Source organism: Geotrypetes seraphini, chromosome 4 (genome assembly GCF_902459505.1).
Source record: "Geotrypetes seraphini chromosome 4, aGeoSer1.1, whole genome shotgun sequence".
In the NCBI taxonomy this organism is placed as follows: domain Eukaryota; kingdom Metazoa; phylum Chordata; class Amphibia; order Gymnophiona; family Dermophiidae; genus Geotrypetes; species Geotrypetes seraphini.
The window spans coordinates 53,047,473-53,073,716 of record NC_047087.1 but is presented as its reverse complement, the minus strand read 5'-3'; the positions used below and the strand labels follow the sequence as shown (position 1 = coordinate 53,073,716).

Here is a 26,244-nt window from a genome sequence, read left to right as displayed (position 1 = left end):
TTTAGAGCACTGTCACAAATTATAATAGAACACAATGATGATATACATGTCATAGCGGGTGATTTCAGTTTACCCCAAAATCTATTTATAGACAGGTTACCCAATCCCTCCTGCCACCACCCCCAAACCCCTACTTCCCACAACCCACCTGGACCCCCTCCCAGATCTGTTTCTGGAAGGCCTGCTGGAGGGATGCCCACTCCCTCTGGCCAGCAGGCCCGCCTCTTCAGAATGGTGGGTCTTCCCCTTCCTGATGCATGCTGGGATGCACCAGGGAGGGGCTTAAGACCCCCCCAATTCTGAATCAAGAATTTGATTTCGCTATCCATCATCATCTTACACTCAGCACATGCTTCTTTACAATTAGATAATACACAACAATCTTTCCCCCCCCCTTTTACAAAGCCATACTAGCAGCTGCCACTGCGGTAACTTCCCCAAAGCCCATAGGGATTTAAAGGTCTGTGGGGCTTTTGCCATATGGCAGCCACTAGCGCGGTCTTGTAAAAGACGAGGTTTATCTATATATATAAAATCGGAGGTATGTATGTGTGTATGTATGTATGTTTGTGTGTATGTGCTGCGATCACGCAAAAACGGCTTGACCGATTTGAACGAAACTTGGTATGCAGATCCCTCACTACCTGGGATGATATGTTCTGGGGGTCTCGCGGCCCACCTGCACACGTGGGCGGAGCTACAAACAGAAAATCAGATTTCACCCATTCATGTCAATGGAAAAAATGTAAAAAGCTGCCATTCTCACAGTAATTCAAAAACGGCTTGACCGATTTGAACGAAACTTGGTATGCAGATCCCTCACTACCTGGGGTGGTATGTTCTGGGGGTCTCGCGGCCCACCTGCACACGTGGGCGGAGTTACAAACATAAAATCAGATTTCACCCATTCATGTCAATGGAAAAAATGTAAAAAGCTGCCATTCTCACAGTAATTCAAAAACGGCTTGACCGATTTGAACTAAACTTGGTATACAGATCCCTCACTACCTGGGGTGATATGTTCTGGGGGTCTCGGGGCCCACCTGCACACGTGGGTGGAGCTACAAACAGAAAATCAGATTTCACCCATTCATGTCAATGGAAAAAATGTAAAAAGCTGCCATTCTCACAGTAATTCAAAAACGGCTTGACCGATTTGAACTAAACTTGGTATACAGATCCCTCACTACCTGGGGTGATATGTTCTGGGGGTCTCGCAGCCCACAACTCTATGTTGCTTGCTCAAGGGTGGGTTCACTCAAGAATTTATATGTTCTTGCTCCTGGAGGTGAAACTAAAAATGTTGTTTATAATCAAGTTTTGCGTTAGTCGTATTGTATTCATTTTGTCAAATATTTCACATTATAATTTGAATATATGTGTGTGTGTGTATGTATGTATATTCCAGCATAACTCTTCAATGCATGGACAGATTTCAACCAAACTTGACATACACATTACTTACTATCTGAGGACAAACACTGTGGGGGTGGGAAGGGGGGATATGTAAAAATGATTGAAAATGACAGATTTTAGTATCTACCCTATAGTGTTTTCGGGCTTACAGATGAATACTCAGCATAACTCTGAAACGCATGGAGAGATTTCAACCAAACTTGGTACACATATGACTTACTATCTGGGGAAAAATATTGTGCAGGTGGGACGGGGTAAAATACTGTGGGGGTGGGAAGGGGGTGATATGTTAAAATTATCAAAAGCGACAGATATTAATGTCCAACCCATAGTTTTCGGGCTCGCAGAGATGAATACCGACACTCCCGATGCCGTTTAAGTCTAAGTTCAGCCCCATAGAGAGGGACATTCCTTTGGGACATGTGGAGGGTAGGGGGTTGGGACATGGGGGTGGGGCATATGGGACATGTGGGGGGGGGGGTAACGTGGGGGGTGGGACATGTGGGACATAGTGGGGTGGGACATGTAGGGGGTTGGACATTTTGGGATAAATAAATATCCGGGCAACGCCGGGTAATCAGCTAGTTTGACATATTAATTATGCTTGCAATCCAAATGATTCTTGGTTGTTTATACGTATCTTTTGGTGGCATACAATTTGTCTCATCTATAAATATGAACTTAAAGCTGCAGAGAAAAACAATAAGAGACGATAAAATGTGTAATATTTGGAAACCTTTTATGGATTTAATATATGAATATTATGATTGTATTTCTGTTAATTATAAATGGATAATGATTGTAGTATTTCTTCCCTTCTGACAATGATATCACTATGTTTTATTTATATGTTATAATTTATATACTGTCGTTTTCCCTAGTTGTATTTTGTTTGTTAGAAACATTTAATAAAATGTTTGAACTAAAAAAAAAAAGATAGAAAGCAAGCCTCACTCAGGTACACCTCCCTTTTTATGCACCCAAGGAACCATAAATGTTTATGCAGCCTTCTGGACAAATGCTACAGCTGAAAACCATAAATCAGCACTTCAGATTTCTGAGAATTGAATCAACTTTTTCAAACAATGCACTGTGTACCAACAAATGTCTTTGCTATCGAGCTTTACTACCAAATCAAGAAGCCTTTTTACTAAAGTGCAGTGATTTTGCACTTACTGTGCTTTATCAGTATAAATTAAGATATGGAAAGACTGTGCAGTAACTGCTGGAGGCATGTGCAGCACATTATCTATAGTTACCACACTGAAATATTCCTTACCACTCATTAATAATAATAATAATAATAATAACTTTATTCTTATATACCGCCAACAATCTTGCGACTTCTAGGCGGTTTACAATAAAGAGAAGTGGTTTACAATATAGAGAAACTGTAGATACAATAAAGAGAAACTGTACATACAGCGAATTAAAGGGTATAGCATTGTACATCTGGTAATTCCAACATTAATAATATTAACAGCAGTTTGTGTGCCATGCTGCTTACACAAGATTAGAAATGTTCCTTAAATTGAATGGAGTGTTCATGGTTAGTGATTGGGTTGGGGTTTACAATTTACAGATTTGGGTATGTGGTGGTATTATGAGGGGGGCTGATGTTCTGGTTCGTTATCTAGGTATTTCAAGAACAGGTAGGTTTTTAGGTGTTTCCTAAATTCGCCATAGTTGTTTGTATGTGCAATTAGTTTTTCTAAGTCTTTGCCCCATGTGGCTGCTTGGTACGATAACAGTTGTTGATGGTATCTCTTATATTTACACCCTCTAGCCGGTGGGGAGACAAATTTCAGGTGTGTTTTTCTTTCATGTCTGTTGGTTGGGAATGAGAAGAGGTCTGTGATGTATTTAGGGGCTAGACCATTAAGGTGGTAAGAGAGCAAATAGAATGCTTGGTATAATCAAAAAGGGTATTACAGCCAGAACGAAAGAAGTTATCCTGCTGTTGTATCGGGCAATGGTGCGCCCGCATTTGGAGTACTGCGTCCAATATTGGTCGCCGTACCTAAAGAAGGATATGGCGTTAGTCGAGAGGGTTCAGAGGAGAGCGACATGTCTGATAAAAGGTATGGAAAACCTGTCATACGCTGAAAGATTGGAGAAGCTGGGTCTCTTTTCCCTGGAGGAGACTTAGAGGGGATATGATAGAGACTTACAAGATCATGAAGGGCATAGAGAGAGTAGAGAGGGACAGATTCTTCAAACTTTCAAAAAAATAAAAGAATAAGAGGGCACTCGGAAAAGTTGATAGGGGACAGATTTAAAACAAATACTAGGAAGTTCTTTTTTACCCAACGTGTGGTGGACATATGGAATGCACTTCCAGAGGATGTTATAGGGCAGAGTACGGTACTGGGGTTTAAGAAGGGATTGGACAATTTCCTACTGGAAAAGGGGATAGAGGGGTATAGATAGAGGATTACTGCACAGGTCCTGGACCTGTTGGGCCACCGCGTGAGTGGACTGCTGGGCACGATGGACCTCGGGTCTGACTCAGTAGAGGCATTTCTTATGTTCTTAAGACTATTTACAATTAGTGCAGATGCCCAATTCTCCCTCTTGAGGAGGTGGTAATTACACCCATGCTAAATCTACAAGTGGTAGTTAGCGCAAAGTAAATACCATGCAGACATGGCAGTGTGCACATGCCCAATTCTCCTATACTCCAACTCCATCCAGTTCTCGTACCTTAACCAGTATACCATTAAAGTGTGAATTAAAATACACTGTTGTGCCACTATGGAAATAGCAGAGATACCAAGTTATCCAATTCCAGGCTGGAGATTTGCACATTGCTTAACGCCCTTTAGTGAAATGTGCCCCAACTGTAGCTACCATGATCAAGTCACACCCATGGATCCGTCAGAGGAAGGGCTTGGAACCTGAGAGTAAGCCTGGCCTGGAATTCCCCATGAGGAAGGGAATTCAGAGCTCAGAGAAATGCGAGTCCATGAATACATGATTTTTGAGTATCCAAGCTGTTTTTCTGCTTATCGTTTTGGCTTCATGATGTATTTTCTGATTCACTACTTCAATGTTTTTGAATAGAGAGTGTAATTTATTTATTTTGATTTCCATCTAGTTTTTCATCCAATCGGATGAGATTTACACACAGTGTGTAGGGTATTTAATGCACATGCCTGGCGTCTTGAATGCACCAGTGCCATTTTGTGGAAGTTAATGCTAACAGCTGCTAACAGTGAGTACTACATTCTTTAAGTTTTTCACAATTTAAAAGTTGTTTAGATTACATGGGAGACTCTGTTTTAACATTGCAGTTTCCATAAAAGACCCTCGAGGAAGCCATAAGTGATTGGCGAAATGGGCCCCATCGGGTGAACACTTGACTGCATAACGCACTCTGCACTAAGGCACTTTTTGAAAAAGTTTTAAGTTAAGTGCACTTTATATTTATCTATTTATAGAGCAAAACATAAAAACATTAATGACTTAAAGTAATGAGTGAGAGGTTTTTGGTCGATGAACGAGAATCCTAACCTGCATCATCATTTCAATGTTCATTCATTGAACTGAGCAGGATTTCTGAGACCTTTTCCTCTTAACATAGACATAACTTTTAAGTTGTGGGGTAGAAACCTGTCTTGTGACATAGAATATACTTACCTGCAGAAGCAGCAGCCAGATCAGAGATAAGCTTCTCAGGCAGGTTCGGTCAATGCTGGAAGAAGGCCCTGGGAATTCTGGGAAAGGTAGTTCTAAAGCAAGGGAGGGCAAGCTTTATACACATAAGGAAACATGAATGTCAGTACTATCGCCTGTGGATTACTACATTTCATTATGTAGGAACCAGAAGTACAGAGAGCTCCATAAACCTGTGATAAAGTACACACGATAGAAATAAACTGCTAGAGTGGCTATTCTGAAAATACTTGCAAAATACAGTAAAAAAAAAAAAAAAAGGAAAAGAAATGTTGAACATGGAATTATCCATTCCTTGGGCAAGGAGGTCCAGAAAGTAGTGTTTGGTAAAATTATCCAGGAGAATTTCTGTCAAGCCTAACCAGAGGGTAGGACCTGGAGCAGTGACAAAAGCAGGAGCAAGGTATGGTCTGAAAGCAATGTTGGGTACGTAAAGCCACTTGGAAAGAGTTCTCCTAAGCTTAGCTAGAAGGCAAGCCAGTCCTGAGCAGCAGCTAGTGTCCATGAAAGACCCAGATGCTTAGAGGCTTGCTGCCAGTTTGAAGAAAGGTAGAGGGTGTTATGATATTAAAGGAGGCTATTTATTAATTATGCTGAAGTTGTCCAGTAAATTGATGTTTGAATCTAATCCCAGGATTCTGATGAAAGCAAACTGTGAGAATTGCCAGGTTTTCCTTGTAGCCTTGGTCAGGGGTTACAGACACTGTTGTCTGAGATAATTAAAGCAGCTGTGTGCAAGGGGTTTGAGACAATTACAGGAACTATGTTTTCTGTATGGGACTTGTGCTTGCATTCTGGACTAATACATTTGATGCCTGAGAGCCAGCAAAGCATGAAAACCTGGAGTGGAATAAAGAATGTTCTTCAGCTGGCATGTATGCTGCTGTATCAATCTTCAATGCTTGACTTCCTAGATCCCGATCAAAAGACCTGGCTGATAATACTCTCCATAAGGTCGAATCTCAGAAAACTCTCATAGTCGCGCCCATTGGACATTTGTATTGGAGAAGAAAGTTGTGGAAAAAATGGGACATTGATTGAATACTTGTTATGGTGAGGTGGGGGAGGGCTGTCATTGTGTTAGTGTAAACTGGTATTTAAAATTGTGATGAATATTTTTAAATTGTGATGATAAATAATAATAAATTAATGAATATATGGTTAAATGTAGTAGATTCGATGGCTTATTCAGGAGAGTAGCAACCCCAAAATGCACCCTCAATTGCATGCCCTCAAAATGCTCCCCATCCCATTATGGCCAGGCAAAAGAGATAAATGGATGGGTGTGATATTGGTGCTCCAGCTGCACATAGCTAGCTGTCAATTGATGCTATTTACAGTTTTGCCTCACTTTAATTTTGAGAACTCATGGGACTAAATATAATGCCCCTGAGCTGAGCAAGTTACTATTTAGTAACCACAGATCTAAAGCTTTTGTTTGGTGCTTCTGGGGAGTTCCCCACACTGGAGATTTTTAAGGTGGACATATAAGAACTTAGATGTGGCATAAAAGCCATTAATCACGCTGTGACTGTCTTCCTTTTGACATCTTGGTACTTCACTTTTTAAAAAGTCCAATCCAGCTTCCCTCGAATTCCTGCTCACCAGAGCATGATCCCAGTGTTACCAGCAAGGAGAGACACCATCAACCCGGTAAAAGGAAAGCTTTCTTTCTCTGTTCTCCCTGTTAAATTGTGTAATTCACCCACAATATAATATCAGTTTAGCACTGTCTGGATTAGAACTGTGGGTGCAGCTTTTTTTTTTTTTCCTAGTTAAATGACTGTGAAGGTTTGATTACCCAGGTAGCCTCTAATCCAGGGGTCTCAAAGTCCCTCCTTGGGGACTGCAATCCAGTTGGGTTTTCAGGATTTCCCCAATGAATATGCATGAGATCTTTTTGCATGCACTGCTTCAATGCATATTCATTGGGGAAATCCTGAAAACCCGACTGGATTACGGCTGTCAAGGAGGGACTTTGAGATCCCTGCTCTAGTCCAATACTGCTATAAAAATATGAATTTATGTCCTTGCAATTGTGGAGAAATTCATGGTTGTACTGGATTGGTCTTGTAGTCAAAACTTTCCAGGGCCATATATAATCTACTGTTTTAAGTATTTGTACAATAGACTGTCCAAGTAAACATATATGATATAGCATTAGCTATTTTCCCTGGTAGCACTTTAGAAATAATAGTAGTAATAGAAGGTGCATCTTGTTCACTTTTTCTGAGTTCCTTAGATGTTGCATCACTGGGAACTCAATGCAGGTTGAAACTATGGTAAAGTTCAGTGAAATATACACAGCACTCTTGTTTTCCTCTTCATTTCTCGTTCACTTTCAGCAGGAATACTGATGTCGAATAGAAACAAAATCATGTCACAGAAATAAGGCAGAAAAAAAAAAGATTTCCAATTCCCCCCCCCCCCCAAAAAAAAAGGAAGTCAAGCAAAAGAAATTAACAGTGCAATAAACAATCAAAACGACAAGCATTTTGCCAAAAGTAAGACATAAGAACTGCAATGAGAGACTGTATATAGATCAGATATATACCATAAGAATGCAAAAATGTATACATATATAAAGATCTATGAGCCTCTCTGGTGCAAAGCTAGGTGAGAAAAGAAATGTATAGTTTTCGTTTTATTAACGTGTGTGTAGGCACGACCGTCCTTACTCTAATCAGATCCACTCGTTTCTCCTTTTTTTTTTAAAATGCAATCCTGAGTTTCCTGCTGTCTGAGCCTGAACGGAACTCCCATCCGTACGAGGTGATGCCGAGCTCCACCTCTTGCAGCCGATCTGAGCTGTATTTCCAGGGCTGTCCATGGCTCGGTGCTGTTGGCTCTCTCTCCGTCTGATCAGCCCAGGCTGTGCGGGGCTCCCTACGGGATCAGAGCGCTCCCCCGCCGGGACTCCACTCCTCACATCCTCCTGCTGGGACTCAGCTACATTTCCAGCCAAGCCTAGCTTTATTATGTGTGTCTGCACTGCAGCCCCAGCAGCAAGATCAGGAGGAGGAAAGAGAGCCAGGACAAAGAAAAGAGAGGGAGGCTGGCGAGCAGCGCTCAAGAAAATCAAAATCCAGGGCAGAAATGAACGAAATAGCAGAGCCGCCTTCTTCCGAATAACACATGGAGGTAGCTAGCACTGCCTGCACCGAGGCAAAGGGAACAGTTACCTTGTTTTGCAGAAGTGCATTGGGAGGACAGATCTGGACTGCTTCCAGGCAAAGGAGCACGCTTGCAAACGACATAAGCTTAAAAAAAAAAGAAAAGAGGAAAAGGGGGGTTTGTAGGATCACATTGTCGCGGCTCATTAACAGCTTTTCGAAAGACTGAATAGCCCTCTCTTTTTTAGCACTATTTCAGACTGATAATATCCGAAAAAAAAAGGAGGGGGACCGAGTGGAGGCAGCGAGACGCAGTTTTCCATTTGCAGTAGTTTTAAAGGTGGACGGCAGAGCCTCACGTCTGGGGGGGGGGGGCTGTCTTTACACACTTCTACAGTATAAACAAAGTGTTGCACGAAAGGGTTGTTTGAGTGGGCTTTTTTAGGTTATTAATCTCAATCCTACAGGGTGAACTATAAAAATATTGGGAGGGGGAGGGGGGTGGAGAGGGCAGGAACGATCAAACCCGTTCAAAACCAGGGGAGGCGAAACGGGTTCTAAATACAATTTTTCAATAAAATATTTCCAGAGAAGTGGTGCGAGATTCCGGTAGCCCAAAGTTGCCGCATTGCAACAGGCAAAAAAAAAAAAAAAAGTGAAGAAAATCTAACAACAATAATAATAACAAACCCATCGACTCTCCTAATTCCAGTGCCGGGACTCTTAAATTATTTTATTTTATTCTGGTTTCTCTTGACCCTAAGCTAACAGACGCCTACAAAAATAACAAAAAAAAGAAAGAAAAGTTTGCAAGCAAGGGCGGAGGAGGGGATCTGGACATGTCCAGAAGGAAGCAAGCCAAGCCCCGCTCGGTGAAAGGTAAGCCGGCTTTCTTTGCCGACGTCTTTTTTTTTTTTTTTTTTTGTATTGTTCCCATTTTCTCCCTGTCTATAGTCCAGCTCCAAGGGTCCAGGAAGCACGAGCAGCCGCTGGTGCCGCCGGACCAATCAGGGGCCCGGGCTGGGCTTGGCGCGGATTGTGAACGTGCGGCAGAGGAGAGGGGGCGCGCGCGCACACACGGACCCACGAAGCTGGGGTCCTGGTGCTTCTGTACGCTGCCTCTGGGCAGTATGGTAGACTGTTCAGGAAGCCTGTCATCTTTACTCACATATATATAAATTAATGAAGCCTGGCTTTCTTGGAACACAGCGTTTTCTCGGCTCTTCCTTATAAGAATGTTAAGGTCTGACAGATAAACAACCAATAGGTTCACTGGCAGGAGGGGGAGGGAGGTTTAAACTGAGCCCCGAAGGAACCCAGCTGTTTCCCTCGGCTTGTATGGCTACCCACATGTCTATGGGATTAGCAGAAGTGCACTGAATAGCTGTATTGTAAAAGCTCCTGTGCTTTCCTGTTCTGCTTATGAACTGTTCTAAAGTCGATCAGGCTTTTTACCTCACTTCTATTTGCTGTCTAACATCCCCTTTTAAAAATGTTATTTTACTAGACCTTCATATGGGGTTTTTTGTGTTGGTTTTTTTTTATACCAACAAGCAAGAATTGACTTTGCATTGCTAAAACCAGGAATTTATACATTAAGAGTTTGCTCACAGCAAAACTATTTTCCTTGTGTTTGCTAAAAAAGTGCTTCTCCTCTGAAGATGAAGTATACATTAGTAGGGTGGGTTCATAAAACTTGCATACTTAAAATCTATTCACTCCGTCTCCAGCTGGCTGTGGTTAGTCCCAAAGATACTTAGATGACTGGAATGGATAGCCTCTGAGGAGTTAAAGAATTTTTGCTTCAGACGCGGATTATTTTCTGGAAAATGTTGCATGTGAGAAGGCTGGAAATTTCCTGTTGAGCAATATTCTTGTTAAAATGAAGCCCTCAGGTTTACTAGTCTGGCTGTGCTCCTTATTCTCTTGGGTGCTTCCCATGGGGCCCTGCAGAAGTCGGTGATCTCATCCCTCCTGAAGGAAAAAAAACACGTTTTCCTGCCCCCTCCCCATCTGAAGCCTAACTTGCACAATCTGTTGCTCGTTTGAAACGGCTGCCAGACTGCTATACAGGGTCTCATTGCTGCTCCAACACATGGAATCAGTGGCAGCACTGCAGTAGTAAAAGTACAGACTGAGCTGGTGTAGCCTGGAGGTTAACAGAGGAAAGTAGCCTTCAAGTTTTGTGGGTTGTACTGAAACTCTGTGATTTTGCATGTTTTTTTTTTTTCTATTTCTCTCACTTTCTTGGCAACTTGTTTTGCAGAACATTAAAATCTGCTTGACTGCCCTGTAAAATCGCAAAGACAATAAGAGGTCATATGTTAGAGCACTAGTATCAGTTTTCCTTTTTGTAAAGAATTAAAGCCTACCATCAAGTAGTTAATTTTGTTTATTACAGTTGGTCTTTGAAAACACATTGTCATGATACCATTATCACTATAGCAGTCTAAACCTTATTTAAACATTTTGGGGGTTATTTAAAACTAATAGGGTTTCAATTTATTTTAGAATTTGCATAATTATACAAAAGAAAATATTTTGCTATAAACTTCAAAGGTCTGGATCCACATTCCCTGCCTGTTGCTACTGAACAAGTAAATTTTGAACCTTCATCAGGGTTTTCAGTGACTTGCACACTATCATACCATTTGTAACAGGAAGGAAAAAATATAATAAATTCAAAGCGCTTACAGGGAAGAGACAGGAGGGAAATCCTGAGAGATGCTCAGAAGCTAGGCCCATGTACAGAACCTGCAGGGAGATCAAATAGATAAGAGAGAGAGTCTGAGCAGGAAGCTTGGGGGAAACTGCACTTAATGGCAGCTGTCTCCAGAGCCCCAGAACCGTTATTGTGAGTTACAGGAGAGCAGAGAGATTTTAAGGCAGCATAAATAAATAGTTGTGAGGAAATGGTGTGTAGCTGCTGAGTGAAACTGTGTCATCTCTGGAGTTTGAGTGTTTGTGGAAGGAGTGAATATTTTTGAAATAATATTTCCTGTAAATGTTTGATTTCATGAGAAATGCTGCAAATTAAACCTGCTTATGGGCTCTTGAGCTGAGATGTGTAATGAGAAAGCTGTAAAGGAGGCTACAGCTGAATTTGTGAGTTGTGGGTCAAGAACTTATCCGATACCTACTGATTTCTCATGATTTCTAAATTAAGTTTGGAGTTATATATTTCAAATTAAACTTTTGATAAGAACTTTTAAAATGTTTCAAAATTTAAACTGGATTTTTGTGACTCTTTTTGCTAAAAAGAAGTATTAAGTACTAGGAAATAGTTTTTTAATCCCTTCACTGTGTAAGATTACTGATTCAACTCGGACTGCCTAATATTATTGGTGTTTAAAAGCAACTAGTTTATATTTAATTTAGTATTCAGCTGTTTCTGCTGCAGTGTTAGAGGGCATGCCTGCAGATTTTTATGATTACTAATCTGCTAACACCTTAACCAGTATACACAGTTGTGTAAAGCTTGGAGAATCAGAAACTATTTTTAAAAGCTCAATGTTCTTTTGAGCCTTAAGAGTGATCTCTTGTTTTAGAATTCTAAGTTCTGTAGTGCAGAGTTGTTTTCAGTCAGTATTCCTGATGCACTAGTAGGCTCTGTGTGAGAAACTGTGAGGTAATTGCTGAGAAGTTTCATTATTTCTGAATCAAAGATACTTGTATATACAGATAAAGCTGAGGCTTAGATATTGTGTGAATGTGTGTGCTGAACTTTGTGAGCTGATTTCATATCAAAACTTTTTTGTTTTTTTGTTTTTATGGGAAGATCAGATTAGGGATTAAAGAACTATCTGTTCTTTTGCACATTTACCCCTGCCCCTTTTTTATAAAAGTGTAGCGTGGTTTTTAGCGCTGGCTGCAGCAATAACAGCTCCAACACTCATAGAATTCCTGTGAGTGTTACCATTGCGGCTGACACTAAAAACAGTGCTGCGGTTTTTGTAAAGGGGGGGAGGGGTGGAAATACATGGCCTTAGCCTAAGACACTGACTTTAGCCTGCATTCATCTGGTGAGGTTAGGGTTTGCTGCCTTTCATTTGTGTACAGATGGATAGTAGCAAACATCCTGATCTTCAGAGGAGCTGCTAGTTCCAGGCAGGTGAAGAGCTAACAATTCAGCGGTATCCAATGCAAGAAAGCGATGATACTGGTGAAAAAACAGTTTTTTAGGATACTTTATTTTTGTGTGCACTTTTTGTATTTTATTGAACTTTGGAACTGAGAAACATTATCTGGGTTTGGTTTTTTTTTAGTTATTTTTATTGACATTTAAATAGATCATACATAAATGAATACAACAGTATAAGATAACATGAGTCAAATGTATGAGAAAAAAAAAATCTTTAAGAGTCACTTAGTCAAATATTTACCTGTGGTTCTGGATTTCCTGGAACAGTTGGTATTAAGCTGAAAAATATGGCATGTTTGTTTGAGGTTTGAATATTATCACTAACTATAATGGTGTAATTAATGTAAATTTGATCACACGTCACGTAGTGACGGGGAAAAATTTGTCCCCGTGTCTTTCTCTAGTTTTGACTTCTTAAAAATGTAAATATGCATTTAAGAGTTGTTGAAATAATTAGAAGGCTTTTCAACCAGTGCTGAAAGTAATATATAGCTCATGGGAAAGTAGAAGATAGGCATTGAAATCTGAGGTCTTTTTCTTCCAGTCTGTAAAAGTGTTTCTTATATTGATTTTGAGTGCTAACAAAACAGACCACTTTTTTTCTTATTAATATTCGGTAGTTCTGCTGTATCCTTCTGCATTTTTAAAAATTGTATTCTATCAGAAACATGTTGCCACTTACAGTTGAATGAATTGGTCACACATTTTTGGAAACTGTGCTGATATGATTATTTTTACCTAATTGTTATTGAAAATTTTTATCAGTCTTTAGAAAAATGGAGTCTCAAACTCTTTCAAATATTAGTTCAGTGTTAGTAGCCCCCTAGAACACAGTCCTTCCCCCTCCCCCCCATTTTTTATTTTTATTTTGGGGACACTTATCAAGGGAACACTCTACGAGGGAAATGAATGTTATGTTTTGGTGGTTTTTTTTTTTGCGTTGCCTAATACAGAAGCAGTTCCTTTAACTTAAGACATAATGCAGATTTTATTGTTTGGGACCACCAATTGGGTGCTTTTTCATGTGATGCACAGCTGGGAGACTCTGCTTGCTTTACATTTTTCTGGTTCCTAGGTGATTTAACAGGAACTGTTATGTTTCTCCTCCCTTCTCTAAAGTGGGACCATATAAAGCAAACATCCTCCTCCACTTTCATCCTTTCTGTGGTCAAGGTTGTCCTAGTTGCAGATAAGCATTTTGCCAGGAAGTGTTAGTGCTGTAAAAATATGCTGCAGTAGATCCTTGGTGAGTGAAATGTGATATACTGGAATAGCTTCAAAGATAAACATGAAGGAAAATCTAAAGTCAGTGAGTTCTGTAAATGGAACATCCACAAAATTAATCATAACTTCATCATACTCATTGGTCTCTTTTTAGCACAAATATAATTCTAGTTGTCTTCATACTTAAAAAGAGCTACTTAGGAAAGAAATGGAAACATTCATAATATTATGTGCATTCTACCTACAGGATAAACATAGAAAGCTGAAACCTTGCATGTTAATAGTAAAACTGGAAAAAATAAGGTGCCCCTCCCCTCAAACAACTAAATTGTGCAGAATTTTATAATGCAGGAGAGGTGAGAAGATTGAATAATTCTTGCTTTGTCCAGAAGGTATAGAATAGGCTGTCTTTGAAGTGTAACTTGAAGATAAACATGCTCACTTTTTGTGGGAAAGTGAAGGTGTGATTCAAGATTTGGGGGGGTTAATGGAATTACAGGGGATCTGAAGCAGGACTGTGTATGGTTCTGAGGGAGTTAGGGAGAAATTATGTTCAGGTGTCAGAATTGTTATTCTGTAGAGCAGGGTATAGGATGGGGGTTGGTGGGTGGGATGTGTGGGGTAGATTTTTATGGTGGTTTTTTTTGGCTTTGGGGTACCTTTGGGTCCATAAATGAATAATCGCATGTCAATTTATAAATAAATGATTAATCTGAAATCTCTTAACGAATAACATTTTAAAAAGTAGAAGTCAGCATCAAAATGAAGAGCAGAAAGCTTTTTAATGGATGTTTAAAGCATTATTTTTCAAAACCATAGATAAGTATACAAAACTGGTTTCACTATGAAAACAAGGCTTTTGCTTCTTGCTAATATCCTTTGGTTTCCAAGCTCGCAACATTACAAAGAATATGATGGTGAAGAAAGGACATAAACGCCCATCATCATCTTCTACGGCAATACCACAGTCCAAACTCTTCACAGCTAGATCACCTTACTCATCTTCTTTATCATTAAAATTCCAGATTAGAAAATCAACTTCTCACTTATGTAATTTTTGTTTCCATCCTCAGTCATCGTTTTTTCTGAGCAACAGGAGGTGATGAAGGTTAAAGAAAACAAATCAAGTAACAAATCTAAATTTAATTGTTAACTTAATGTTAATAATAATAATAACTTTATTTTTCTATACCGCCACAATCTTGCGACTTCTAGGCGGTTTACAATCAAGAGTGCTGGACATTCAGCGAAATACAATAAGTAGATATTCAGAGGAAATACAGAGATCAGAGACCTCAGGAGGCAATAGTATAGAAATACAATTTGCTGAGCGAAAATGTAATATGTACATTTTAGTAGGTAATGTCCGACAGGACCTGTTGGGGATAAATAGCAACGTAAAGTTACGATAAGATGAAGATAACAGATTATATTTATAACAGTGTTACTGATGTATGCTGATCAAGAAAACAAATTGAAAAGGAGAATCGGCATTCAGGCCTTTCTAAAGAAGTGACCTGTATGATGATGAAAGTTGTCATACATTGGCACCTTTGAACAGTTATGTGGGACTGGTGAAATGTTTTGCAACCTGCAAAAAAATCAAGTTTTTCTGCGAGACCAGTATGACTCATTTACTTTTCTTTATAACAAAAATCTCCCCAAGAGCTTATAAATTATGGTTAGTCAACATTAATGGATAGAAAAAGCATTCATCTGTTCATATTTAATACTATTCAACAGAACCTGATGTGTATACCTATACACTTCTCCCTCCGTATTCGCTGTGATAGGGGATTAACAGAACCGCAAATACAGAAAAACTGCAAATAACTTTTTCATATGTTATTCGCTGTTTTCTATTAAAAGCCATCGTGAATATGGTGAAACCGCGAATAACATGGTGGGAGACCTGGTCTGTTCCTGAAGGAGAGGCAAAACACAGTGAAGAAAGTACTGGGAATCGGCGATTTTCTCTGTAAATGCTTGGAACCAGTGATTTCTCTATACAAGCTGATGTCATTTTGGGGGAGGAGCCAGCAAGCTAAAAACTGTGAATGCTGAAACCGCAAATACGGAGGGAGAAGTGTAGTGTATGTCAGCCCTAGTGTACAAGTTATAGTTCATATCTAAGGCTGGCTACAGTGGGAACTTTCGTAGGCTGGAAAGCTGCTAGTAAAATGTTTTTCTACTAAGGCCATTTCTTCCAAAGATTTTGTGCTATGGGCGCACAATAGGAGAATCATGTTGGAGGATGATGTTTTGCATGAATTGTATCATGTTCATAGGCAATATTACTGTTAAGAGTTGGGTTTTTTAGGGATGGGCGGCCCAAAAATAATGTTTTTTTTTTTTTTTTTTTGCAGTAAATGTTGTCAAGAGTTTGCATTTTGTGGTCCTTTTATTAAGGTGTGCGAATAACTAAATGCTAAGGCATCCATTATATCCTATGGGCATCTAAGCATTTAATGCATGCTAAATCGGTTAGCGCACCTTTAATAAAAGGACCCTTATGTAAAAGAAGGCACACTCTCTCTTTTAAGAAAAGTTTGCCCTCTTTGCATGTGGTGCACCCTATTATTGGCAAACATTTAATCACAAAAGGCCCATCCCTAGTATTTTAGAAGCGAATGCTGCATAGTTTTTGCAAGACAAGAGGTAGCCTCAGCTTTGTGGAAGATACATTTATTTATTTAATTCATTTTCTATCCTGTTTTCCCCAAAGAGCTCAGAACAGGTTATATGTTAAATGCTATATACTGTACATATAGTTAACAGTTTATGATTTGCATTGGATTTGCCATAATTTTCTGTACAAGTTTTATGATAACAAGCTTTTATCCTAACTTGACACATACTAGGGGTCTAATACTAATATACATGATATACAGTTTACAGGTTACAATTTGCCATAGTTACAGTGCAAGATTTTCAATACAAGTTTTCCTAACGTGACACATACTGGGATCTGGTATCAATATACATTTCTTTGTGATTGATCGGTCAAGGGCAGGGGAGTTAGGTCCTAGACTTTGTATATCCATTAGAGCTAATTGTCCGAGCAAGGGCCTCTGACACAAAGAATTGTCATTGCAGTAGTTGAGTGAGGTAGAAAGGGGAATTTGAAATGGGGGAAAAAAAACCTTGGGGATCCTTTTACTAAAGCTTAGCGCGTGCTGTATGTTGTTCTCATTTTCTGCTAGATTCACTAAAGTCAGCGATCGTCACTAAACTTGTTTTCACAGCTTTAACGACGATCACTTACCGACCCGATTCACAAAACAGCTCACCATGTGTTTTTTCCCTCGATCGCCCATTTTCCGATCTGGCTATGCAAATTAGCTAAAATCCCATGCAAAGTAGCCAAGCAATTGATGCACTAACATTGCTTGGCTATGCAAAATAAAAATAAAAACAGGGTTATAGCGTGGGAATTCCCCCCCCCTCCCGTACGAGAGAGAATTGGCAGGAGGGAGTATTATACTAACAAGGAAAAAGGTTTGCATCTAATGCACATATATGCATATTAGGTACAAAACCTTCTAGTCCAGCTTAGTAAATGGTTTCCTTAGAGAGGGGGGGGGGGAAGGAATACAAAGCAAAACCAACTTTTCAATAACTACAATACTACACATCCAGCAACAGCAGCTCAGAAGGTTGTGAACTAATTAGATCTGGGGTACAAAGTGGGTTCAGGCTAGGGGTGGGTGTTTGGATGGATTACTAACAGGAAAGACCAGGTGCTATGGTCTCTAGAATGCAATGGTAAATCTCTGCCAAGAAAAGATCACAGCAGTCATGTAAGTACCTGGATATCCAGAAATGGATAGAAAGGAGATAAAAAAAACAAACTACAATGCACTGATCTCTGAAAAATAGTTGCAATGAAACATGTTTTCAGTTTGGTTGTTTTCGCTGGCCTATTTCTGTTTATGAATTTGCCATTCTTCATATATGTGATCTTTGCTTTGGTGTTGATCTGGCTCTGTCCAATCTGCTGATATGGTCCAGCTGTTCATGAGTTCCACTGTTTGTTGGTTTTTAATAATTGTGCAAAAGGTTTGGGATCAATATCTGGTTAGTACCTTTGGAATATCCTTAGACTGCCTCTGTGCTAAGAGGGTGGTGCTGGAGAAAGCCAGAGTGGTCCTGGAACATATCCAATTAGCGGCAATATTCACTTTATCTGGATAAGCTTTCTATTCTAAGTTATTCGAATATCAAACTGTCTTGTATGTCTTGTTCAGCACTGGCCAATATCTTGGTAGTGGTGCTTTCTGGATACGAGGTCTGACAATTAAGTTTGCAAACTCATCCTAGAAAAAGTGCTACATACCTCATTGCTGAATATCGCTATGGACACCTTCGAAGTACAATGCACTTAGGAAGCTATGCACAGATACCAGCACTTAGTCCACCTTTCAAAGCAATTTTGGTATTCTATTTCTGGAATGCCTATCAGAGCTGTCATCGTATTACCCTTGATGTCCTGAATGTCATGAAAATGTCTTCCTTTCAAGTTTTCCTTTATCTTTAGGTAAAGAAAAAAAAGCCATTGGGGAGCCAGATCAGGTGAGTAGGAAGGGTGTTCCAATACAGTTATTTGTTTTGTGGCTAAAAACTCCCTCACAGGCAGGGCTGTGTGAGCTGGTACATTGTCGTGATGCAAGAGCCATGAGTTGTTGGCGAAAAGTTCAGATCCTTTTCATCTAACTTTTTCATGCAGCCTTTTCAGCCCTTCCAAATTGTAAATTGTCCAGTTGGTACAAATTCATAATTGAACAATCCCTCTGATATCAAAAAAGGTTGGCAACATTGTTTTGATTCTGATTTGGACTGGTGGAGATTTCCGGTCATGGAGAATTGGCTGATTTCCATTGTGCACTTTGATGCTTTGTTTCTGGGTCGAATTTGTACACCGGTTTCATCACCAGTGATAACATGGCTCAAAACATCATCTTGCCTCTCCAAAAAGTCTTAGCAAACTTGGATTCTCTTTGCTTTTGCTCATTGGTGAGCTCCTTCGGGACCATTTTTGCAGACACCTTTCTCATGCCAAGATTTTCAGTTAAGTTTACTTGGTCTGCTATGCTTCTCACAGTCGGCCTACGATTTTGATGTACAGTTTGATGAGTTTTTGCAATGTTTTCATCAATTCTGTTCGTTACAGGCCACCCTGATCTTTCGTCATCGGTGACGCTTTCTCTCCCCGCAGAAAAACGTTTAATCCATTTGTACACTGCCATTTCATTCTTGGCATTATCCCCATAAACTTGGACTAAAATGTCCCTGATTAGATTTCTTGTTAAACTTGGCAAGAGTGGAAATGAAATGTTTGTTCTTTGCTCTAATGCAAACTCCGATATTCTCGTGACGGCACACTAAAAACACGCAACAACAATAATGAACACCGCTCAGCAAGACACAACCACACATCGACATGAACACAGCTGCGAGACGCTGATATACCAAGGTTATGAAACCTTGCTGTGTTTGTACAGTGCTGCCAACATTAGCGCACGGAGGCAAGTTTGCGAACTTAATTGTCAGTTGATATATGTATGTATTTATAATTTTTTTTTGACCACTACAGTCAGCAATTAACAAAATAACCCCCCCAACCACAGTGGCTGAATAATGAACCCTCCGTTTCTTTTCATTTGCAAAAATGTATTGCCTGTTAAGATAGACTGACTAATGTATGAGTTTGTGTAAAAGCACAATTGTATTAGTGCAACTAATGTGTAAATAGTAATAACCCCCCTCTCTCCCAGTACCTACATGCTGTACTCTGACAGAAAGCATTGAACATCTTAAATACCTCTTTTAAACCCCCCTGCTTTTCCCCCATTGTGCCTCTGATTATTTCGGTGGCTATCTTATTATTCCTTTTGAATTTTGTAGTGAAGAGGGCCTGCAGCTCTGTAGGTATTCATGTTGAAAGTTTCCATGGAAATAATTATCGTCTAATAAGTGAAGGCATTCTGAGGTCAGGACTCTGATGGAACAGAGAACAAGGGTCAAAGCAGTACTTCACATTTTAAATTTACAGAAATCCTTTTTTTTCCCCTTAACTAAAATGCAAATAGGATAGATTCGATTTTGAAAAGGGTGTAACTCTCTTAACTGTCTAATATGAATGTTTAACCTGTAACTCATCCTGAGCACTTTGGAGATTGACGGGATAGAAAACGAATTAAGGGGTCCTTTTACTAAGGCGTGCTAGACTATAATGGATGCGTTGGTGTTTAGCGCGCGCTAAAACGGCTAGCGTACCTTAGTAAAAGGACTCCTAAATAAGTAATAAATAATTGTCTCTTTTTCGGGTAAGCCTGAAGTGCAGTATTGGGGGTTTTTTTTTGTTTTTTTTCCAGTTTGTTGCAAAGTTGTCAATTCTGTACCTGATTTTACACAGTTAAATATACTCACCAACTTATACAGCAGTCGGGCATCTCTTATCATATACAGTATAGTCCTGCTACATCTCGGGTGTTTTCACTCTAGAGGGATGGAAAATAAAGTGGTTTGGTTTATGAATGCTATATTCAGGATGGTTTGCCACACTGTTCAGATTTTTTTTTTTTTTTTTTTACCCTTGTGGAATGAAGCCGAGCAGAAGATTATGTAGTATTACAAATTGAATTAAAGTGGACATGTGTAGTAACATTGGGTATCCGGCTTTCTTGTAGCTAGTTAATAGATGGTTGTGATAATTACAATATCAATGATCATCTATTCAAAGTGGGAACAGCTGAATTATCTTCCCGATGTGGGATTTACCAGTCGTGCAATTAAATACATTGATTTGTTTTTAGGCATTTATTTTTGAATGGGTAAACTAAGGCAGTTAAAACAGTGTGCAGTATTGATGCAGGGGGACAAGGCTTGCTTTTCTGGTTTTAAAGTATTGTCATTTAGAAGAATTAAGAATGGAAGATAAACATTTTATTGGGGGGGGTAGGGCAACGTAGATTTTAAAGTAAACTATAAAAATGGAAATTATAAAATAATGTTATGATGCTGTAACGTGTTAATATATTTTGAAAGAGAGTTCTTCCTAATATATTCCTGATTTTTCAAGGTTTTTATTTTTTTTTTGGGGGGGGAGTTTAATGAATTCTGAAATTTAGGGATTTAGACTTGTATACCACCTTTTTGTATTTTTATAACCACACTCAAAATGGTTTACATACAGGCACTTGAAGCATTTTCCCTATCTGCCCTGGTGGGCTCACAGTTATTCTAATGTACATGGGGCAGTGGAGGACTAAGTGACTTGCTCAGGGTCACAGAGAGCAGCATGGGGTTTGAACCCACAACCTCAGGGCACTGAGGCTGTAGCTCTAACCACTGCACCACTCTCCCCTCAAATTTAAAAGTCACTCCCTCATACTGTATGAAATTTTACAGTTGACTTCAGTGACTTCAGAGTTTCTGATCACCAGAACTGTTAATGAAAAGTCCAGAAGGAAATATTTAACAATTTTTGAACCAATTCTTAATCCAGTTTGCTGACGTGCATTTCACTTGATCATTTGGTATGATCACAGAATTATTTCAAGTTAAATGCATCCACAAGTGTGTTAACTGCTGACCTGTATTTAAATAACCATCTTTTGCTGCCTCTATTATGGGTTTGACGTTCTCACTAATCAAAAGTGACTTGGAAGCGGTTTGTGAGGGAGCTGCACCCACAGTGCACATACTCAGAATATTATGTGTGACAGTTCTGCAAAGCACTGTCGGGGATGCCTGGCATTTTGTGTATGAACATGCTTGTCAGGAGTCAAAGTGTTATGGAAAGAAATGCACTAATTCAGCTTAGATTTGTTATCCCTCTTGAACTTGCAATGCTGTCACATTTTCTGTGTTTAATCCAGAGGACAGAGGAATAAAGTCCAGCTAGAAGTTGATGGGTTTTTTTTATTCCATAAACTGCTTCTCTCATGTGTTGGTATTAAAAAAAAAAAAAAAAAATCAACTAAAAATAAGCTGCGGTGGGTGGGTGGGAGCCAACCAGAACAAATACAAATATTAAAAAGAGGTTGCTCCCAAATGAGGTAATACTCATCTGCAAGATAAATGCAGATAAAATTTTGCTGGTTTACTGAATTTGCATTAGTTGCTTAAAATGAATAATCTACTTTACATATTAGCTTCTATAAAGGTTTGGTCTCTTTTTTTTTTATTTTTTTATAATGGCTTCTGAAAAAGATTCTGCATTGATGTCAAGGATATAATGCATGATCGTAATATCTCTTTTGAAAGCTATTGTATTGTCGGCTCTGGTTTGACAGCAGGAGACCCTCCTAGTATTATAGATTAACGCTGTGAAAACACTGACATTTTCTTTGTTAAACTTGCTGCTGTTCTGTCTGCAAAGTCAATTATACAATGTCAGAGCTGTTATGGAGGTCACTGTGAAAGTAGCCATGTCTTTTCATGTTTATCTTTTTGAGATATAATTTTCATTCTTTCCCCTGAAGAATCCGAGACGGGGCACACTAACGCTGAGGTTTAATAAACGGCGCTAGAGGTTTTTAGCGCGAGCTGGCGAGGTAAATGCTGGGATGCTCATAGGAATTCTATGAGTGTTGGGAGCGTTTTACCTCGTCAGCCCATACTAAAAACCTCTAGCGCTGTTTAGTATAAGGAACCCTAAATTTTTAAGCTCTGTTAACAGTTTTCGAATATGGGGTGACATGATTTGATTCAGGTTGCATGATGATTTTCATTTGCATCGTGAATATGGCAGTCAAAACACATAAACATAACATTAAGTATGATTCCACTCTTTATCATGTAATGCATTGTTGGGGATTTCACATCAGCTTTAGTTAAAAGGTAATATTTTTGTTGTTATAATTAGTTCTAAGAGTCTGTTATAGGGGAAAACACCCTCTAGGGATTCAGGACAAGTTCTTGCTAAACTGGAACGTACGCAGGTGAGGCTGGACTCATTTAGAGCACTGGTCTTTGACCTGGGGGCCACTGTGTGAGCGGACTGCTGGGCACGATGGACCACTAGTCTGACCCAGCAGTGGCAATTGTTATGTTCTTATCCCTGGAATGTATGTGACAAAATCCAATCAATTACACTAAGATGCTGTAGAACATAGTGCTTATTGAATTTCAAATATTTTTATTTGTATTTTCATACAAACATAACATTGAAACAATAAGGTAAACTGAACAATGTCCAATCAGGACCACTCGCCGATATAAGGCGAGAAAATGAGACAATAACCTTATGAAAAAATTAGAAAGTACACCTAGAGCAGTCCAAGAAATGACTAGAGAGCAACCTGGAGAGGGAAAAGAAAAAGAGAAGGAGAATGGAAAAGAAGATGTAGGTAGAAGAGGTTAGAGTAATACATGAGTGGATTAAGAACTAAAGAGAGACATCAAAAAATGCGTAAGTGCTTAAAGCAGGGTGGAAGAGAAAGGAACTATCATTTAGGAATGTCAACCATTAGAGCGAGAAATGAGTAATAGGGTCCCATATTTTAGAGACAATGTTAAGTCTATGAGAATATTCCGCAGCTTTTGTCTCATACAGATGTATCATCAGTACCGTGTGCCACCAAAAAACTAAATTGAGGGAGTCAGCAGACTTCCAGTTCTGGAGAATTTGTTGAATAGTTAAGGCAATTAAAATGTTAAGAAGAGTTTGTTGGTCAGCTGTGAGAGAATCCTGAATAGCTAAGGATCTATAAAGAATGATATCCAAAGAAAGGTTGGATTGAATTGGAAGAATACGTTTAATGGTAGTCCAAACATTAGACCAGAAAGGGGCAAGAATAGGTCATGCAAAAATCATATGATTTAAATCACCAATGTCTGAAAGACAGTGCCAGCAAAGATTAGAATCCCGTAGACCCGCCCAAAACATTTTATAAGGAGTCCAGTAAACTTTATATGATAAAAAATATAGTGACTGGGAGAGGCTAGAGGATGCTGTGGGTCGGACAAGTTTACTAAAATAGAGTTTCCATTCCCTATCCGAGCCCCGCCAAACCGTCTCTGAAGACCAAACATCTGTCGATTTGGTGGATCTGGGATACAAGTGAGAGCGAAGTTTCTTATAAAAGAGAGATATGATGTGCCCCAGAGCAAGACCCAATTGGGACACTTTAAGGAAAGAAGAAGAAGATGAGTAATCATGAATAGAAGGTGAGCATTTCTTTAAACAATGGGAGAGTTGCAACCAACGAAAACATTCTGTCGGGGGGAGAGAGAATTGATCCATAAGTTGAGAGAAGGATAATAATGAGTTGTTTTCTATAAGTTGAGTTAAGGACCATATACCACGGTCCATCCATGTACACCAATGTATGATATTGTTATTGATACGGAAACACGAATTGAACCATAGAGGAGAGGACGTGGTGTGCCAGTGATTTGTTTGAGAAAAATGGTCAAAAAACTTTATCGCTTGTAGAGTAGCACAGATGGTAGTAGATTTAGTCGATAAGTCATTCAGCTAGAGGTATGGTAAACAAGATAGTGGAATAGGATGAATTAGATGTTGTTCGATGGAGAACCACCCAGAGTGATGTTCTTGAGTGGTCGGTTCTTGTAGCCAAAAAGAACTGAAGCGAAGGAGAGAAGCAATATGATAGAGAAAAAAGTCTGGGAATCCCATCCCCCCATCCTCCTCAGCTGACTTGAGAATTTTCAAAGCAATGCGAGGTGGCTTATTACACCAAAGGTAAGCAGATAGTTTACTATCAATGGCTTTGTAGAAATCCTTAGGAGCTAATCGAGGAAGCATAGAGAGGTAGTAATTGATTATCGGAGCAATGGTCATTTTTATAGCTTCCAATCGTCCCCACCAAGAGAGAGACAAAGGGGTCCACCGATTTAACAAGGTGTCAATTTTAGAAGTAATGGTGGCTAGATTAAGAGACATGTTAGTATCGGAGTGGAAGAGGGTCCCGAGATATTTAAGAGATGAATGAGCCCATCGAAATGAAATGGGTCCACAATCAGCGATAGATGTACAAGCATTTAATGGCAGAATTTCAGATTTATCCCAATTAATTCGATAGCCTGAATATTTTGAAAATGTAGATACCAGTTGAAGCAAAGCTGGTATGGACGAGTCCGGTTTAGATAGGAATAACAATAAATCATCTGCATAAGCAAGGGTTTTAATTTGAGATGACCCCAATGGAATACCTATAATACTAGAGAGGTGTCGTATAGCAATTAGGAGGGGTTCAAGAGCTAAGTTGAAAAGGAGAGGAGACAGTGGGCATCCCTGGCGGGTACCTCTGTGCAAAAGGACAGGAGAGGATAAAGAGTCGTTAATACGCAGTCTAGAGAATGGTTTAGTATATAAGATTTTAACCCATCTAATAAAGTTAGAGTCACAGCCAAACCAGCGAAGAGAGGAGAATAAGTGGTCCCATTCCACCATATCGAATGCCTTCTCAGCATCAAGAGAAAGTGCTACCATTGGAGATTGAGATGTGTGAGCTATATCAATGACTGCATTAAAAGTGCGAGCATTATCACCTATATAACGGTCTCTCATGAAGCCAACTTGGTCGGGGTGGATAAGGATACCTAGAACTTTATCTAATCTAGATGATAATATTTTAGCCAGAATTTTACAATCCGTATTTAGAAGGGAAATAGGTCTATAATTCGCAACTTTAGTTTCATCTCTGCCAGGTTTGGGGAGCACTATGATGTGTGCTTCGGAAAAGCTGCCCTGATCCTCCGGAGAGGAGAAAAGATAGTCATATAGTTGTTTCAGGAGAGGTACTAAATCAGTAGCAAAAGCCTTATAAAATTCTATAGGATAGCCATCAGGACCAGGTGATTTGTGAGAAGAGAGTGCTTTAATCGCATCAAGAATTTCATTTTCTGTAATAGGATCACCAAGTTCAGATGCCTAGGAACAAGATAATGAAGGATGAATAATATCGTGAAAGAATTCCTCGGAACAAGATTCCCGGTCAGTCTGTGAAGACGCATATAGTTTCTCATAAAATGATGAAAAGAGCCGAGATATAGAGGAATCATCAGTAGCAAGAGTTCCATTGTCAGCTACAAGGGCTGCAACTCTAGAACGTTGTTTACGAGCAGCTAAATATTTTGCAAGGTACCGACCCGATTTGTTAGCAGCCATATAGGTACCAGATTTAGAGATCAAAAAATCTTGTTGGGCCTTAATACGAGATAAGAGATTAAATTCGGCTTTCTTATGTATCAGAGCCGGAGAAGGGTTGGATACATGGACAGTAGCCTGTTGAGCCTCCAAAGCCAAGATTTCCTGTTCTAATGAGTCCATTTTGGAGGATTCAGATTTCCTTTTCCATGTCAGGTAGCTAATAATCTCCCCCCTGAGACTAACCTTAAACGCTTCCCATAAAGTGTTGAAGGAAGAGACTGACAACAGGTTAGTATGAAAAAACTCTGTAATGAATCCTCTGATTTTATCTAGAAAGGCGGAATCTGAAATCAGGGAAGTATTAAATCTCCATATACGCCTAGGTGGATACCGATAGAAGCATGATCTGAGAGAAGAATAGGATGTATTTGAGCTGCACGGATCAAAGGAAGCAGAGATTTGGATACTAAGAAGAAGTCAATTCTAGAGTATGAGCGATGTGGAGCAGAGTAAAAGGTAAAAAAGCTTTCTTCTGGATGCAGTATTCTCCAAGG

At 39.5% G+C, this 26,244-nt stretch overlaps 1 protein-coding gene across 7 annotated transcripts in view; it reads left to right on the top strand.

Annotated features, from left to right (window-relative positions):
- The first annotated feature begins 7,880 nt into the window (after positions 1 to 7,880).
- The window catches only part of ZNF423 (zinc finger protein 423), a 715,192-nt gene continuing 696,828 nt past the window's right edge, over positions 7,881 to 26,244 (top strand). For 4 of the 7 annotated variants that reach the window (XM_033941106.1, XM_033941107.1, XM_033941105.1 and 1 more), the window contains exon 1: positions 7,881 to 9,083. In XM_033941106.1, the coding sequence (XP_033796997.1) occupies positions 9,044 to 9,083 (40 nt within the window). In that variant the 5' untranslated portion in view covers positions 7,881 to 9,043. The remainder of the gene's footprint in view (positions 9,084 to 26,244) is intronic. The other 3 variants (XM_033941103.1, XM_033941102.1, XM_033941101.1) reach the window with 1 other exon arrangement.